The sequence below is a fragment of the Lynx canadensis genome, chromosome A2 (assembly GCF_007474595.2).
Source record: "Lynx canadensis isolate LIC74 chromosome A2, mLynCan4.pri.v2, whole genome shotgun sequence".
Lineage (NCBI taxonomy): Eukaryota > Metazoa > Chordata > Mammalia > Carnivora > Felidae > Lynx > Lynx canadensis.
Genome location: NC_044304.2, coordinates 126,129,398 through 126,147,544, shown reverse-complemented (window position 1 = coordinate 126,147,544; position 18,147 = coordinate 126,129,398). Strand labels below are relative to the sequence as shown.

Genomic DNA, 18,147 nt, shown 5'->3' with positions numbered 1-18,147 from the left:
GGCCTGTGGTGGGACAGGCATGGAGAATTTGTAGGACAGAAAGGTGAATGTGGCTACAGCACAGAGGATGAGGGGCAGAATGGTGGAATGAGCCTCAAGGGATGTCAGAGCCTGACCATGCAGAGCTCTGTCTGCCCTGAAGGGAGTTTGTTCCTCCTCCTGTGAGCAATCCTAAAATTGACGGAGGGCACAAAGAGATCTGCATTTTTACACGGGTGTAGAGCTGTAGTATACAGTGTGGGCTGGAGAAGGGCCGACAGCCCGTAAGACATGGGGACAGCTTGACTAAAAGGAAAGTAATCACAGTCTGAAAGATAATTAAGAAGGAAGCATAACTTGGCTTTAAAAACATGAAAACAGGTACTTAAACCAATACGACCGAGTACGGGAATATTCACAGCAGCACTGTTCACAACAGCCAAAAGATAGAACCAGCTCAAATGTCTGTCAACCGATGAACAATAAACAGAACGTGCTGTATCCATACAATGCACCACCAGCGACCCACAGGAAAGGGATGACCTATTAATACCTGCTACGACATGGGTGAACCTCAAAAATACACTGAGTGACAAAGCCAGACACAAAAGGCCCCAAATCGTAGGATTCCATGTACATGAAATGCCCTGAATAGGCAAATCCATAGAGACGGAAAGCAGACCGGTGGTTGCCAGGGGACGAGAGGAAGAGGATACTAGGTTTCCTTCTGGATGACGAAAATGTCTCGAACGAGACGGATGTGATGGTTGCACAATACTGTGAATGCAGTAAATGCCATCGGATGACACACTTTCAAGTGAACTCTGCAATGGTTACTTTTTTGGTGTGTGAATTTTACATCAATAATAAAGAAAGTGAGGGCACCTGGGTGGCTCAGTCGGTTGAGGGTCCAACTTCAGCTCAGGTCATGATCTTGTGGTTCATGAGTTCGAGCCCCACATCGGGCTCACTGTTGTCAGCGCAGAGCTCACTTTGGATCCTCTGTCCCCCTCCCTCTCTGCCCTTCCCCTGCTCTCTCTCTCTCTTTCTCTCTCTCTCTCTCTCAAAATAAATGACACATTTAAAACAATACTAAAGAAAGTGACTTGGACAATGAATTGGATGTTGAAAGTAAAGCAGAGGAACCACTCTGTTCATTCAACACACACCAGGCGCTACACCAGGCTACAGCTGTGCCTGCTGGCTGTCCCTCAGGAGCCCTCCATCAGGGTGTCAGTTCCACCCCCAGGGAGGCCACCTCTGCACAGGGACAATCCAGTGTTTCACCACATGGCCACTGAGCACCTGGAAGAGGAGAACACCACCCAGTAATTCCTGGAATAGAGGCTCTCTGAAGCTCAAAAAAGACATTTTTAGGGCAAATAAAATAAATACTTTGTCCCAAATTAGCACTAAACTTGTGAGTAATGATTGAAACTAATTATTCTAAGTGGAAAGCAGGTCTGAAAATAGCAATGAGTTTTGGAGGATTTTGCAGCTATTTTAGGAGAGTGTAGGAAAGCTGCAGGCAGAGTGAAGGACCCCAAGTCAGAGCAGAAACACCGCGATGGCCATGCCAGGGTTTGCCCTGAATATGCCGCTCCGTAGATTCTAACATTTTTACCTGGCTCGAGAAACATGCCAAGGACGAAGGTTGAAACAGAGTTTCATTTGTCACTTCCTAATGAAATGCTGAACTGAAATTTTGCTGTGAGATGTCAACCATACATGTTACGATGTTTTACTTGTAAGCAAAAAGGCACCTGACCCAAGCTTGTAAGGTGACAGTAACATTTCCTAAGACAAACCATGTTGGTTTAGCCTACCGGAGCTCTTCCCTTTCTAGAATTTTCTTCCGTTTTAGATATTTTCAGGTGACAGGCTCAAAGAATGGGTAAGATGGGTACCAATTGGGGAAACAGTGTTTCTAAACCCCCCTCCCCCAAAAAAAAACATCCAACAGTACAATGTATTAATAAGAGTTTTTTTTTTTTTTAAATCTTTAATGTTTATTTATTTTTGAGAGAGAGAGAGACAGACCATGAGCAGGTGAGGGGCAGAGAGAGAGGGAGACACCGAATCCAAAGCAGGCTCCAGGCTCTGAGCCGTCAGCACAGAGTCCGACGCGGGGCTCACACTCACAGACTGTGAGATCATGACCCGAGCTGAAGTCAGACGCTTAACCGACTGAGCCACCCAGGCGAGTATTTTTACTTCTGAGGTTTCAGATATGACAACAGAAAGGGTTGGGGACACAGAAAAGGAAGATGGGAGGAGAGGAAAAGCCGAGACAAGAGGGTAGGTACTTACATTCAAAGAAAATAATCCAAAGAGAAGCAGAACAAAGCCCATGGTTTACATTAGCTCCCATCCCTACCCTCCTATGAGAACACCCACTTTTTTTTCAGCCCCAGAGATAGATTTTCTCAGCCCATAAACACTGAAGACTCATTCACTCTTAGACTCACTCTAGGCTGCAGAGCTCCCAGCACTTTCCTGTGTGTTCCTGTGAAGCATCCAGAGTTATTTAGGAACCGTTACATTAAACACAAAATTAGTTCTTATGGACCCCCAGGGAAATCGCTCTGGTTGCCATTTTTCTTACAGAATGCCAGCCTTCAGCTATTCTAAATGGTGTTTATGCAGCCTGCCGTCCTTAGCAGCCATAATCATAAAAATAAAGACTTCAAAGCCGTGGGTGAAAGTATTACTGATTCATGACTTATTTTATTTTGATTTGCATTATGCCAAATCCTACGCTTTAAAGCCTTCATATTTCCTAAATTATTTCAGGGCAAACCACACAGATTTGATTGTTCTTTTCCGTGTGGGCAGCAAGGGATGGAGAGACCTGTGATTTTTTCACTCCCAGGCACGTGATGACAGCAAGAACTATATAGGTGGCAGTTCATGAAATAGCATTCTCATTTTGGAGAATGTCCTGAGACTCATCACTTCTCAGTTTTCTGTGCTAATGGGAGAAATGGAAAGCCAAATCCCCAAACTCTCTTTTAGTCAACCTCCCTTCCCATTACGTTTTTGGCCAGAGGCACTTAAAAATAGCCTAACTGCCGGGGGTTAGTTTCACAGGCTCTAGAGCTCCTTTCAAACTACTGGGAGTGGGTTGAGTACAAGCAAACGGGGCACTGCGAAGCGTTACAAAAATCAAGTTGCACACCTGGCAAGGGCCGTGTCCTGGATGCCAGAACACTGTTCTGCAGGGCACAAAGAGAAGTCCACGGTAATGAGTTGTAACCACAACAGCGCTTGGTACTAGACAGCTCACCACGGGGCAAACACTACCACTGGCTCGGACCCACGCCATGGCTCGACAAATGGGGAATGTGGGGCTGGAGGGATTAGGATCACCCAGAGGGCAAGGGGCTGAGCCAGGACCCAAATCCATGTCTATCTGACCCCATTGTGCCCTTCAGCTTCCTGCTCACATGATCCATCTTGTGTTTTAGAAGGGTTATCCGGTAAGCTTACAAATGAGGAACTGAAACAAAATTAAATTACAGAGACCAAATCATCCTTTTATATGTTTTTTCAAAAGTGGTGTTTTTTTTGTTGTTTTGTTTTCTTTTGAGAGAGAGAGAAAGAGAGAGAAAGCATGAGCAGGGAGCAGGGGAGGGACAGAGAGAGAGGGAGGGATGGAGAGAGGGAGGAAGGGTGGGGGGGGGAGAGAGAGAGAGAGAGAGACAGAGAGAGAATCCCAAGCAGGCTCTGCACTGTCAGCGTGGAGCCCGATGCAGGGCTTGATCTCACGAACCGTGAAATCATAAACTGAGCCTAAATCAAGAGTCGGATGCTTAACTGACTGAGCCACCCAGGAGCCCCCTTTTATGTACTTTAATTTTTCTTTCTGCTTCCAAGCTTTCTAGAAATCTCACTTCTCTAGCCATGGTATAAATACTGATCAACTGACTTGAACTTCATTCAGGTAGAAGCTATGCAAGTGCATGCACACACACACGTTGCGTTTTTTCATAAATAAAAGCAAATTAAGTGCTGTTACTAAATAAATTAAGTACCAAAAACAACATTAAAAAAATGTCCCGGCCACATCCTGAAATGAAGCCTAAAAATACATGTTACTTCTTCCCCTCTTATTTTCAAATATAGCCACACAAATGAAGTGCATGGCAAGGATGTCTGGTAAGGACAAATAAAATGAACAATCGATATGTAGCAATTTATTCTTCAACTAGAGGTTTCAGCCAGGTGGACAGAAGAAGGGAAGACAAATCTTGCTTGATACAGAAGATTTGCAGTAATACAGTCACAGTTTTGTAATCAACATGGGGAAAGGCTTTAATCTCCCTCCACTGCTCCCACCCGCCTCTCCAGAACTGGTGCAAATGCTGAAAATTCAGGCAAAAAAACAGAACTTGTCACTTTCCCTTCCAAGTTCAGCTCTTTGGCTTGTAAAGCCAAAGCTCTGGGGATCTTGCTTTAGTCCTGGGCACTTCTGATTCCTGTGGATCCCCAGGGCTGGACACATCAGGAAGATGCTCGGTGTCTCAATAATGACACTACAGAGCCACTTAAAAATATCTCTTGACTGGCTAGTGGTGTAGGAAGCCACCAACAGATAACTAGGAAAGCAGGTGATTTTAGAATAATGCATATATGGGGAGCTACTTTGTTTTCTCTGGCTGCCTTTTTTGAACCTAGTTAATTCTGTCTGTGAAAACGGGTCTGCATTTCATGGACCAGAGTTAGGTAGGACAGGCTGGGGGTGAGGCAAGGAGTGTAGGACAGCAGACTCAGAATGCAGAGGAGGAACCAAGTCTAGGGTCTAGAAAGAGGTCTTGGATTGTGTTCACAAGGGATGTCAGTACACTTTTCTGAAATTCTACCAAGATAGATCAAAGTCTCTGAAAGCAGGTTGGATGCTTTCCCAGAAGTTTGGAATCTTGTTAAGGCCCAAGCTCACCATTTCAGTGCCTCCTGAAGGTTAATAAAAAAAAAATATTTTATCAGCTGTAGGAATTACTCATTCTAAATGGGTAGTTAACAATCTGATAGATTTCTCCACTGAATTAATTCAAGCCTTAGTGACCAGCTCAATGAGGACAATTTTACCTGCTGAGAACACGAGAATAAATGTTTTTAGCGACAGAGCAAAACAGTTTTACCTGCCTGCCCTTCTGTTTCATTTTAAATGACAAACTAACCCTAACTTTACTAAGTACGCAGTCATGCTCTTAAATGAATGAATGAATCATTCGTGAAAAGTCTCAGAATTCTCTAAAGAAGTGAATTGAAAGTTCTCTCAGTACCAACTCATTGTTAGCATTTCCTGATAACAGAAGCATTTGAGGGTGGACTAATAAGACAGGAAATTGCATGTAACTCCTGTCACATGGCTAAGTGAATGTTTGTACAAGGTGGTGGCTACATGCAACAATTTTGAAGGGAGTGCAGTGAGTAGAGCACATTTTCTCTCTGTTGAAAAGAAAATAGAGGGGCGCCTGGGTGGCTCAGTCGGTTGAGCATCCGGCTTCACCTCAGGTCATGATCTCACAGTCTGTGGGTTCAAGCCCCACGTCAGGCTCTGTGCTGACAGCTCAGAGTCTGGAGCCTGTTTCCAATCCTGTGTCTCCCTCTCTCTCTGCCCCTCCCCCACTCTCACTTTGTCTCACTCTGTCTCTCAAAAATAAATAAATATTTTTAAAAATTAAAAAAATAAATAAATAAACAAGAAAAGAAAATAGAGTCAAGAGACCAACATGATCAGAGGGGAAAGTGCTTAGGATATACTGAAGGACAAACAGAGCCTTTCAAGTACTGAAAAAAATCCCAGAGCAAGCCTCTTCCCCTCTTCCCAGCCAACAGATGGTCTAGGACAGCAGTTTTTAAACATTTTTGACCATGAGCCATAGCAATAAATACATTTTTATATGGCAATCTGGTATATTCTATTTGTCTGCCTACCAACTGTGTATGTATGCATGGAAGTATGTATGTATCCATGTACCTATCCATCTATCCATTCATCCATCCATCCACCCACTCACCCCTCCACCCATTTGTATATGCATGTAAGATAATGATGCCGAATAGTAATGTGAACCCACAGGAACAAATGAAGAAAACTGGAAATAGTAAATAATAAGGTTAATGGAGCTACTGCTATAAATAGATACTTGTTCTCCTTTCTTCTCTCATCTTCTTTAAAAGACATAATAGTATATAAAGTAATGACTATAATAATGTCTAGTTGGGTCTGTAGCATAGTAGTTAGATGTAACATGTGTAGTAGCAACAGCTCCCAAAGGGGGAAGAGGGAATTCAGCTATATAGAAATAATGTTTTATCTCTTACTGAAATTAAGTTAGTACAAATCTGAAATAAGTTAGTATAAATCTAATAAATTAACATTTATATGGCAAATTCAACAGCAACTACTAAGAAAATAACTCAGAAAGCATAGTGAAAAAAATCATTATGGAAATTAAAATGCTACAGTAGAAAGTATGCACTTTATGCAAACGAAAGCAGTGAAAGAGGGAAAAAAGGAACAAAAAGACATAAGATATAGAAAACAAAAAGTAAAATGGGAGCTGTAAATGTGACTGTATCAATAATAACATTAAATGTGAATGGATTAAATAACCTAATCAAAAGGCAGAGACTATCAAATTGGGTAAAAAAACAATATCAAACTTATCCTGGGAACAGGAGATACAGATAAGATTCAAAGATATGAGTAGGTTGAAAGTAAAAAGACAGAAGAAGACACATGATGCAAACAGCAACCATAAGGAAGCTGGAGTGGCTAAACTAATGTTAGAAAAATTGACTTTAAAATGAAGGCTGTTACAAGAGATAAAGAGGGACATTTTATATTAACGAAAGGATCATTCAATCAGAAAGACATAACCATTATAAATATATATGAAACAAATAAAAAAACTCCCAAATACATGAGACAAAAACTGACAGAACTGAAGGAAGGAACAATAGTTGGGAACTTCAATACTCCACTTTCAGTAATGGTTAGAACAATTAAACATAAGATCAACAGAAAATAAAAGACTTAGGCAATAATATCAACCAAACAGACCTATAAACATTTACAGAACACTCAGCCAAACAACCCCAGATACACATTCTTCTCAAGTGTACATAGGACATTCTCCAGAAGAGACCACATTCTAGGCCATAAAACAGGCTTTGATGCATTTGAAAGGACTGAAGTCAGGCTCAGTCAGTTAAGTGGCCAACTCTTGATTTCAACTTAGGTCATGATCTCAGGGTACATGGGTTCAAGCCCTGCATTAAGAGTCTCTCTCTCTCTCCCTCTCTCTCCCTCCCCCACTTGTGCTCATGCCCTCTGTCTCAAAATAAATAAACATCTAAAAAAAGGAAAGAAAAAACAAAAGGACTGACGTCAAGTAAAGCCTGTTCTCTGACTGCGGTGGAATGGAATAAAATTAGAAGTCAACAGCAGAAAGAATTTTGGGAAATCCACAAATAAATGGAAATTAAACAACACACTTGTAAATTACCATGGAAAGAAAGAAGAAATCACAAGGGAAACTAAAAACTCTGAGATTAATAAAAATAAAGATGCAACATACCCAAACTTACGGGAGTAATCAAAAACAGCACTTAGAAGAAAAATTTATAGCTGTAGATGTTTATATCAGTAAGGAAGAAAGGTCTCAAATCAATAACTTAAGCTTCTACTTGCAGACACGGGATGGTGGGCGGGGGAAGAAAATCAAACCCAAAGCAAGGAGAAGGAAAGAAATAAGAAAGATCAGAGCAGAAATGAATGAAATAGAAGATAAAACACAATAGAGCAAATTAAAAACTCAAAAGTTCTTTGAAAAGCACAACAAAAAAATGAGAAACCTTTAGGTAGTCTGACGAAGGGGGAAAAAAAAAGAGAGAGAAGACTCGTGATTTCCTGCCTGAACTCTAGCTGCTCACACAGACTGGGCAATGCGATCAGGGGGAAAAGCTAAACAGATGTGGATCTCGCCCAGCGCTGGTTTCTTGTTTCCAGGGTTGACTGCTCTCCAGTTTCTGCCTGCTTTTGGTAGCTCTTAGTGCTTTCAAATAGTTGTTTGCATTTTACCCAGAGTTTATAATTGTTATTTGAGGGAAGTTTATACTGATATAAGCTGCGCTGCCATTTCCAGAACTGGAGACTCCAGATACCTTCTTGAAGAGGAAAGAGGGCATCTCAAGCAAAGAGTTAGCACAGGAAAAATATTAACATGGACACGCTATGTTTAAATCATGGGCTGGATAAGTGTACAAGACCAGCCCATCATTTATAAGCCACTAGAAGAGGCCAGCAAAAGGCTCTCTACTTAATAATACAATTCTTAGCAAAACACAGAGTGGTGATTTTTCAAGGCCCTCTTCACTTTGAAGCCTGAATGAAATCATCTTTCTGCTTTTGTTATAGGCCTCGTGTTGGCCTCTGCCTGAGCTTGAGATCCAAACAGACATGCTAAGATTTCTTCTCTTTTCCTATATAAATATATAATCAATTAGGAGACTAAGAAATAATGAACTTAGAGTATGAAGCGAAAGTAACGGAACCACCCAGAAGAACAGCCCCAGGGACAACCGTGGGTAGAAGGCAATAGTGGGTTCAGACGCACCTAGATAAGACAAGCTTCTGATACAATCTCTTTCCTTTTCCCACTCCCAAATTCCTAGCGTTGTATCTAAATGGCTTCAAAATGCTATGAAATGTTTGTTAACATAAAACCATTACGCATTCATTATAAAAACAGAACTGTTGTACAGAAATTACTAAAAATGGGTAAGTGCCTATAAAATTCTTAAGTTCTATATCAAACCAATTCATAGTTTTTTTTTTTTTAAGAAAAGCAAAAAAAAAAAAAGAAGAAGAAGAAGAAGAAGAAGAAGAAGAAGAAGAAGAAGGCGGCTTACATGAAAATGCTTTGGCTTAGAAGCCGGCCAGGGTAAGCTATGATTTGTTAGATGAACTGGGCCAGAGGCCAGGTTCCTAAGGGTGCAGGAGAGATGAGGAAGTGTGAAGGCTGACCGTGGAGGGGGGAGAGTTTACATCCAAGAAAACTACCAGCACACGAAAGAAGAGAAATAGGACAGTAGCAAAGAGGAAAGTAGGACAAGTAGGGACACATTTCAGGTTTGGGGACCTGCTACCACAGATTGTTTAACCCCTCCCTTCCCACTGAGCACTGAACTGCCGTTCATTATTCGTAATTAGAAAGCATGACAGAACACGCTTGCTATTTTCTGTTTTTATGGATCATTTCCTTAAGAAACGCTTCCACGAACGAGATCACTGGCACAGGGCAGGGGCATCTCAAAGGCTGACAAAATACACTGCCCAAGAGCTTATGGAAGGACAGTGCCTCATCACCACCCCTCCCCAGCAATGAATGCCGACACTGGTTTTATCGGCACTTTCAACATCTTACAGCATTGCCTAAAATACTTTGCTAATGTACTAAATGTGAAAGAATCTCTTGTTTAATTTGCATATCTTTGATAGCTAATAAAGCTAAAGGGGATGTAAGAATCTTATTTGGGACTCTACATTTTGCTCACTCCATACAAAAGCTTTTCATAAAGACAGAAAGGTAGTGGGAGCCCCGAAACGTACACGGTATCTTGTGATTCTAAAAAAAAAAAAAGAGAGAAAATACATCTCTCTCTTTTTTTTAAATGAACTGTGAAGTCTGGCCCATAATTCACCAAGATGCTCCGTTTTCTGGCAGCGAGGGTGCCTGGGGGGACCCCAGCCAACAGCCCTTTGCGGAATGGGGGTGGGGCCCAAGTGTGCAGTTGTTGAAGCAGAGCCGGTGAGGGGGTGGTTGTGGCAGCCGGGCAGTGGGCCTGAGCCAGACTCCACGCGGCGAACAGGGGCAGCCTGTGCTTCACTCACAGAGGCCTCCGTTTCTGCTTCCCGGCCCCTCAAGGAAGGTAAAAAGCTGCCTGCTGGAAGGGATTTGGCCAGAAACATGACTACCGTGAGTTTAATCATGCTTAGACACTGGTATGGCTCAACCCACTTAAAAAAAACAAACAAACAAAAAAACAACTAACAGATACATGAATACAGACCATTCAAGATGGCATTCAGATTAAGCTCAGACTACATGAAGGACCAGGCAGGGGAGAAAAAATAAACCCAGAGAGCTGAAGAATCTCATTCTGATATTTTTAAATGAAGACAGAGTGCTATTTTTTAAAAGGTATTTTTAAGTAGACTTTACGTGAAGATTCTCGAAGCTATTCATGTTGACGCTGAACCTAAATGAAGGGGGTGTCTGCTGCATGTTCTCTACTGCCTCCTTGGCAGGTCCTTGGACCCCCGTGGCCTTCACACAGCTGCGAGTTCCTCCACTCTTGGATGCTCCCCTGGTACTGTCCACATCCGGAGCCCTGAACCTCTAGCTGCCTCCTCCTTCAACCCCAGCCCACATTCTGTTTCCCCTGCTGGACCAAAGGGTCCTCGGGGGAGACAAACATTATATGCTTGTGTCTGTTTTGCTACAAGTCATGCTGTTCAAAGACCTGAGTCTCAGCTCTCCCTCGTCTGGCCAGGGCCTGAGCCTGTGGGTCTGCTCCCACTCCTGCGATATGCAGAGATAGAAGCTTCCACAAAGTCCGCTAAAGCTAATGTCCAGATTAAAGGAGATCACGGGAGATAGGCAGTGGCTGGAAGGGAGCTCTGGAATGGAGTCCCATCCACTGGGGTCCACTCTTGGTTCTACAACACAACCGCTATGGGCCCTGGGCCAGGAGGACATTTCAGCTCCTTTGGTCTCCATGTCCTATCCGCAAAATGGCAGGGTAAGATTCCATGGTTTGAACAGTCTCTCTCAGCCCTGGCATTCTGAGATGTTATATATGCCATTCGAATGCATTTGCGAGTGCATTCGAAAGAAATGCAAAGACAACTCTACCCTCTTTGGTATGCAGTGCAACTTAGGCACAATGTTAAGTACTCAATTGTTGCACAAACTAAATTAAGTGGAAGTCCAAATCACAGTAAAAAAAACCTCCAAATGCATGGAATGGCAGAGCTAGAACTTATGTATGTACCTGTGTGCGTGTTCAGAAAACACCAGCACCGGTTATAGATCTAAGCATTTAGCATCCTTAGGTCACAGACACACATTGATGTGACTGTTATTTGTGTCCTTTTTCTTTCTGAGAATTCCCGGGAAGCTACTAACTTCCAATTCCAATGTCGCCCACCCCTAGGGTTCAGCTGCAAAAGTCCCTGACCACCCCGTGCAAATATCAAGTTCAAGTTTTCTGCATTCAGGCTTGCTAGTGAAATGTATGCGCTTCATCTCGCATGTAAGGTACCAAAAGAGGTCCAGGGGATCATCCACAGCACCTGTAAGAAAACTAGACTCAGAGTCAGGCTGCAAAGCTGAAATTCTATGAAAAATATCCAGCAGCAGGCATTTTGTCCTGGTCAATCTGGCAAACAGGGAGAGGGCAGAGGTGGGAATTCCTTTTTTTAACATCCTCTAATGCCATCAGCTCAATCTCAAGTCGGGCTTCTCCAAAAAGGAGGAGAAAGAGGTATCAGTGATGATGATGATGATCACGACGACGACACCAGGGATGACATCAGTAGCAGGGACAGCATTAGCTACCATTGCTCTGATGCTTACTCCCTACAAAATCTCTTTTAACTCATATACTGTCTTGTTTAATTCTCATAAAAAAATCTCAGTGAGGTAGGTATTACTGTGATCTCCACTCATGTTAAAAAAGAAACCAAGTCTGATCAATAACTTGCCCAAGAGATCTCCTAGCTGGTAAATGTCAGAGCTGGATTCAACCCCAGTCTATGGACCCTCGGAACCAGGGTTCCAGGAGACACAGCACGGACTCGGTCAGCTTGTGATTAATGGCTGAGTCATGGCCTGTAGAGGCTGGGATGGGGATAACACGGGCAATGGTCATGAGCTGGGTGGCCTGAGCCTCACACAGGCAGCTTTTCAGGCAGACTTGGATCCTGGGTTGGGTCGGCCGGTGCTCTGCCCTCTGGCCCGTCCAGTAAGAGGGTGACTCCAGCTGGAGCAAACGGCCAAGCTATTGTTTGCAACTTTGCAGGAAGCTATTTGAAAGGGTCATTGAAAAATGATCTTACTAAATCAAGCTGTACCAATATTTTTATTTCCTTTCCTGCAATGCCACATTGAAAGGCATTAGATGGGCCTGTTTATAGAGTCTGGGAAACAAATCTGTGTGCCTTAAGTTCAGAAAAACAAAAGCATCTCACACTTAAAGCAAAGAGAACACAGAGAACTTGGGATGGTGTGCATCCTTCTCAGAGCAAGTCCTTGCTCTTAGCACCCGATAGATGCTCGATGACAAAGCCCATCTAAATCCAAAACATTTATCAGAGAAATGTCACATGTCCTGACATTTATGCAAATTAAATAATCTTCCCATGGTTCCAAGGTTTTTTAAGACAAAAAATTGGTAGAGAAACTTAGCTTATTAATTGTATGGCTTATAGATTTTTTTTAAGTTTATTTTTAAGTTTTAAATTTATTTATTTAATTTTGAGAGAGACAGAGACAGTGTGAGCAGGGGAGGGGCAGAGAGAGAGGGAGAGAGATCCCAAGCAGGCTCTGCACTGTCAGCACAGAGCCTGATACAGGGTTTGAACACATGAAACTGTGAGATCATGGCCTGAGCTGAAACCAAGAGTCAGACGCTTAACCAAGTGAGTCACCCAAGTGCCCCAATAGCTTATTTTCTACATAAATGACAAATGACTGTCACTTGTCCAGGAAATGGCTTAATGTAGTATCTTTAGAGAAGAGAAATTGAGAGACCTTATCCTACCCAGGGTCCCCAACCTCCACCCCAATCTACTGCACTTAAGACAATATTAGAAGAAGCAAAAACTAGAAGCCTACTGATCTGTGTGCAAGGGTCACTGGGCATGAACTCACCATCACTTCTCCCCAGAAAGTGTGTTTTAATGGTGAGTAGGGCACATGAAACATAGAGGCCCCGAAACCCACTAGGAAGTAGAGAAAATACTAGAAAACAGGGTATGAGAAAAAGAATTTCCCCTCTTCACAATGGGATCAGGGATCAACTGAGAAAATAAAACCCAAGAGTTTTAGGGTGGGAAGGAACCAGAGAGATCAGTTTTATGTAAAGAAAGGGGATCCAAAGAAGGTCCTCTGCCAGGTCCAACAGCCAAACAGGGGCGAGGCTGGGAGGGGACCTCAGCTCTCCCATAAGAGAGCCTCCCCTGAGCTGGCCCTGTGTGCTGCAGAAGCCAGGAAAGCCTTGGCACTTTTACGACAGACAGGCTTTCTACCTGAAACCAGGGGAAGTAGAAGTCAGGCAAATTTGAAGCTAAAATACAAAGACCATAATGCCTACTATTGGGGAGAAAAAGCACTAGAAATCTTACTGGCTAGGACACTCCAAAACACTGCTGCTTCTCTTCTGCCTTTTATATTATGTTTTACATAATATGATTATTTTACTGGTCATATTGAACCTGCAAGTACCTGTGACGGAAATGACCCCTCAATAGCTTATATCTTACAAGAGAAAGGCATTCAGGTAACGGGTTCCCATTCTTGGGACTGTGCCTGGAGGTGACTAGTTCCACCATGGCGGGATCTCAGGAGTCCAGTAATCGCAAACCCCAAAAGCAGATTGCCACTGGAAGCCCAGCGGTGAAGATAGTCGAAGAAGTTTGAGGTTTGTAGGATGTGTCTCACTGAGGTCTTTCTGGCTCTACCTATTAAATTAAATAAGACAGGGCGCCTGGGTGGCTCAGTCAGTTAAGCATCTGACTTCAGCTCAGGTCATGATCCCCCAATTCGTGGGCTCGAGCCCCACGTCGGGCTCTGTGCTGACAGCTCAGAGCCTGGAGCCTGCTTCCGATTCTGTGTCCCCTTCTCTCTGTACTCCTCCTCTGCTCACTCTCTCTCTCTCTCTCTCTCTCAAAAAATAAACACTTAAAAAAAATAAAAATAAATAAGACTATTTTCTAAATGAAAGGAAGAAGCAGGAAAACTAAAGATAAAAACTGGGTTCTTACCAATAGAATGATGTTTAATTCTCTTTTGGTGTGAAAAGAAAAAACAGAGCTTAATTGGCCACAGAAGCAAAAGTCTGACACCTCAGAAGTTCTCTATTAAGATGGACTAGTCAATAGCAGAGATGGTGACAATGAATGATTCTCCTCAGGACAACTTCTTGGACTTCAGTGCGCACAACTCAATGGGTCTTGTTCGAATGCAGACTGATTCTGGGGGCGCCTGGGTGGCTCAGTGAAGTGTCTGACTCTCGATTTCAGCTCGGATCATGGTACCACAGTTGTGAGATCTAGCCCCATGTCGGGCTCCACACTGATAGCACAGAAACTGCTTGGGATTCTCTCTCTTCTCTCTCTGCCCCTCCCCCCTGTTCACGCGCTCTCTCTCTCTTTCTCTCTCTCTCAAAAGGAATAAACACGAAAAAAAAAGAATGCAGACTGATTCCGGTGTCTGGGTAGAGACTGAGATTCTGCCTTTCTAATAAGCTTCAGATGCTGCTGATCTACAGATCACACTTGGAGTAGCAAAGCTCTCCCGCTTACTAAGAACTCTTCTTGGTGGTTCTTTAACTTATCCAGGTGGATGAGAATCCATACGTCACAAGGCTCTTTGGGAACGTATCTTATTCCAGCATATGAACTGGGCCAATCTTGCTGCACAAGGTGGTACCATGGCAGGTAATATACCATGTGTCACTCAAAATGCCACTGACTACCAAGCTCGTGTCAACTGGCTGTTTCTGGACTTTCCTCAAAATGTTTCCTACTTGGGGGCACCTGGGTGGCTCAGTCAGTTAAGCGTCCCACTTTGGCTCAGATCACGATCTCATAGTTCATGGGCTCGAGCCCTGCGTCGGGCTCTGTGCTGACAGCTCAGAGCCCGGAGCCTGCTTCAGATTCTGTCTCCTTCTCTCTGCCCTCCTCGGCTGGCACTCTGGCTCTCTCTCTCTCAAAAATAAATAAACTTACAATGTTTCTTTCCTACTTGTCTGGCACATAGAAAGCTCAACAGAGGCCCGTAGTATAAATGAATGAATGAACGAATGAACAAAGGAAAGAAGGAAGGAAGAAGGACACTAAGTGAACTTGGCTCCCGCCCTGCCTCTGTGCATATTTGGACCATCTTGTAAATCTTTCTACTTGTCATGTATGGAGATAGGGGAACAATTCAAAACCATCATCAGCCTTGGTGAGAAACGGGAAGGAGGAGGAGATGGGGAAATAATGCGTGTAGCCAGTAACTTATGGGGATCACTGAGCCCCGGGCGCAGAGTTAAGTCCTTCACATTGACATAACTTCATCTTTTCAAAACCTCTGTGAACTGGGGATTATAAAGATTTCCACGTTATAGACTGAGAAACTGAAGCACAAGAGGGTTACTAACCCAAGACACCCCAGTGAGGAAGGAGGAGGCAGGCTCTGGGCCCAGGCTGCTTGAGCTGCACATTATACACCCCTCTTCACAGCAGCCTCAACACTTAACCTTCAGGGCAGCACTGCTACCCCCCACAGCAAGCCCTGACCCCCTTCTCTGCTATATTCCACAAGCAGTTAGCACCCCAAATTGGCTTGCCCGTGCAGCTTCTCCAAACTGAATATTAACACAGCATTAAAGACCTAATCGTTGCCTGTGTTTTTATTATACTGATACACCTTAGCACACAGACTCCACATGTTTATGAGCTTTGTCGGATGGTTTCTGCAGTTTCCCTAACTGAAGAGCAAAACAAACAAACAAACAAACAAACAAAAAACTGTAGAGAATACTGAGAAGAAAAACTGTTTTTGGAGAGCGCACTTTTACAAGGTTTCAAGAACATACAAAGAATCTTCATATACTCCTTCACCCGGAAGGGCCACCCGCCTGCACTCTGCCCCATTTGCTTTATCATTTATGCTTGCTCTTTCTCCCTCTGGCTCACATATGCACACATAGGTCTCCACTATTTTGTTCTGAATCATTGGAGAATAAGTTATAAACAGCATGCCCCTTGATTCCAAAATACCCCAGTGTATAATTCCTAAGAATAAGTCCATTCTCTTACACGTACTAGTCATCGACTCCGGGAAAAGTTCACGTTGATCTAATACTTTAATCTAATCTACAATCCACATCCAACATTGTCATTTGGCCCAAGGATGCCTTTTCGAGCTGGACCTCATACGTTTTAATGGCTGGATGTCTATTAAGAATTAATACAAGTAATTAAGAATTAATATGAGTCGAGTGCTTTGGCATTTAGAAAGCCCTTCCACGACACCAACTCATTTGGTTCTCGTGGTGCCTCTCTGAGGTCAGGCAGGCAGCATTATCCCTGTGATGAAAATGAGGCTGAAGGAATGTTATATTCAGAGCCAGAGCTCAGCATCCCCTCCCCTCACATCACTGCTTGGTGCTTAAACACTTTGTTTTCATGCCAACCAGCAGACTGACCGCCAATCCAAATATTTAAAATTCTATAAATACAATAATATTGCTTCACTGTTTATATCTCTAACCACTTTCTTTTATGTTAACATTATAGATTCTAATTACTGCACATAGCTACATACTGAGGAAGAGTCTGAGGTGCCCCAGGAGAGCCGCTTGGTATGAGTTGGGAGGCCCATGGGCTGGCCCTTGGCCTTGCCCAATCTGTTTTCCAGAGCCTGCACCACCATGTGCATAGAACTTGAACTCATAACTGGCAAAGGATCCCCAGATGTGTGCTTGGCTTGATCACAGAAAGCTGAGACACTGGATATCTCTTCCAGAACATAGTGAAACCGAAGTTTCAGGTGGGGAGGGAATTTGCTAATCTTCACAAACAGCCTAGAAAGATCAAACTCGTGAACTTGCCTGCCGAACAGAAGCACTGACTTCGGAAATGGAACCAAGAGGTTCAAATCTTTACTCTGCCACTTAGCTAATTTTCCTTGGGCAAGTTACCTAACTTCGCTGGGCCTCCATTCTACCGTCCGCAAGCCCAGATGGCAACAGCCACAAGCAGAAATGATGTGCGGCGGCCAGCATGGAGTCTGGCCCATTGCACGGTGTTAAGAGGAACAGAAAGCCTGCATGGCGAGTCCCTGCTGTCACACAACCCTGAAGGAGCCTTGCAAGGCTGAGTTTGTAACAGGATGTGAGCAATGTGAGGAGTTTTGGTGAAAATTCTGCATGGTTCTCTGACTGTTAAGAACACAAACTAACAGAGCCACTCTGCAGTAAGTGCTGTCTCTGGTGACAGGAAGCTGAATTTTTCCTGCGTGTGGCACTCCGCTCTAAGTTAGTGAACGTGGGGTAGAAAGAACAAAGTATTTACCTTTTCCAGGGCCTCTCTGTCAAGTAGTTCCTGCACAGCTAGAAGCTTGATGCTGCAAGAAAAAATGGAAACCACACTTGAGAACAAATCATTTCACGTCACCAAGCATCAGCCAAGTCCCGAGAACAAAAGTTTGACGTGTCAGCCTGCATTTCTGCTTAGTCCCATCTAAAATCAACCTCTGCTTTGAATTGAAATAACCAATTCAGAACTATTAAAAATATTTCTAAATTGTACAGCTGATTTCATCATATGATCCAGAAATTTCACTTCTGGGCACATACCCAAAAGAGTTGAAAATAGGAACTGGAACAGATACTTGCACACCCATGTTCATAGAGGCATTAGTCACAACAGCCAAAAGGTAGAAACAACTGAAATGTCCATCAATGGATGCATGGATAAACAAATATGGTGTATACATGCAATAGGATTATTTCTTTTTAATGTTTATTCTATTTTTAAGAGCAAATGTGAGCAGGGGAGGGGCAGAAAGATCCGAAGTAGGCTCTGAGCTGACAGCAGTGAGCCTGATGTGGGGCTCAAACTCATGAACTTTGAGATCATGACCTAAGCTGAAGTCAGATGCTCAACTGACTGAGTTACCCAGGTGACCCTGCATGCAATGGAATTATTATTCAGCCTTAAAAAGAAGGAAATTCTGGCCCATGCTATAACATAGAGGAACCTTGAAGACATTATGCTAAATGAAAAGCCAGACACAGAAGGACAAGTATTGTATGATTCCACTTATATCAGATACCTAGAGTAGTCAAATTCAAAAAGACAGAAAGTAGAATGGTGGTTAC

The 18,147-nt window shown here is 43.3% G+C and overlaps 1 protein-coding gene across 1 annotated transcript in view; it reads right to left on the bottom strand.

Moving 5' to 3' along the window:
- EEPD1 (endonuclease/exonuclease/phosphatase family domain containing 1) overlaps positions 1 to 18,147 on the bottom strand; it is a 111,990-nt gene that overhangs the window by 25,183 nt on the left and 68,660 nt on the right. Inside the window, exon 3 of the mRNA XM_030308221.1 lies at positions 17,339 to 17,390. Within this exon, the coding sequence (XP_030164081.1) occupies positions 17,339 to 17,390 (52 nt within the window). The remainder of the gene's footprint in view (positions 1 to 17,338; positions 17,391 to 18,147) is intronic.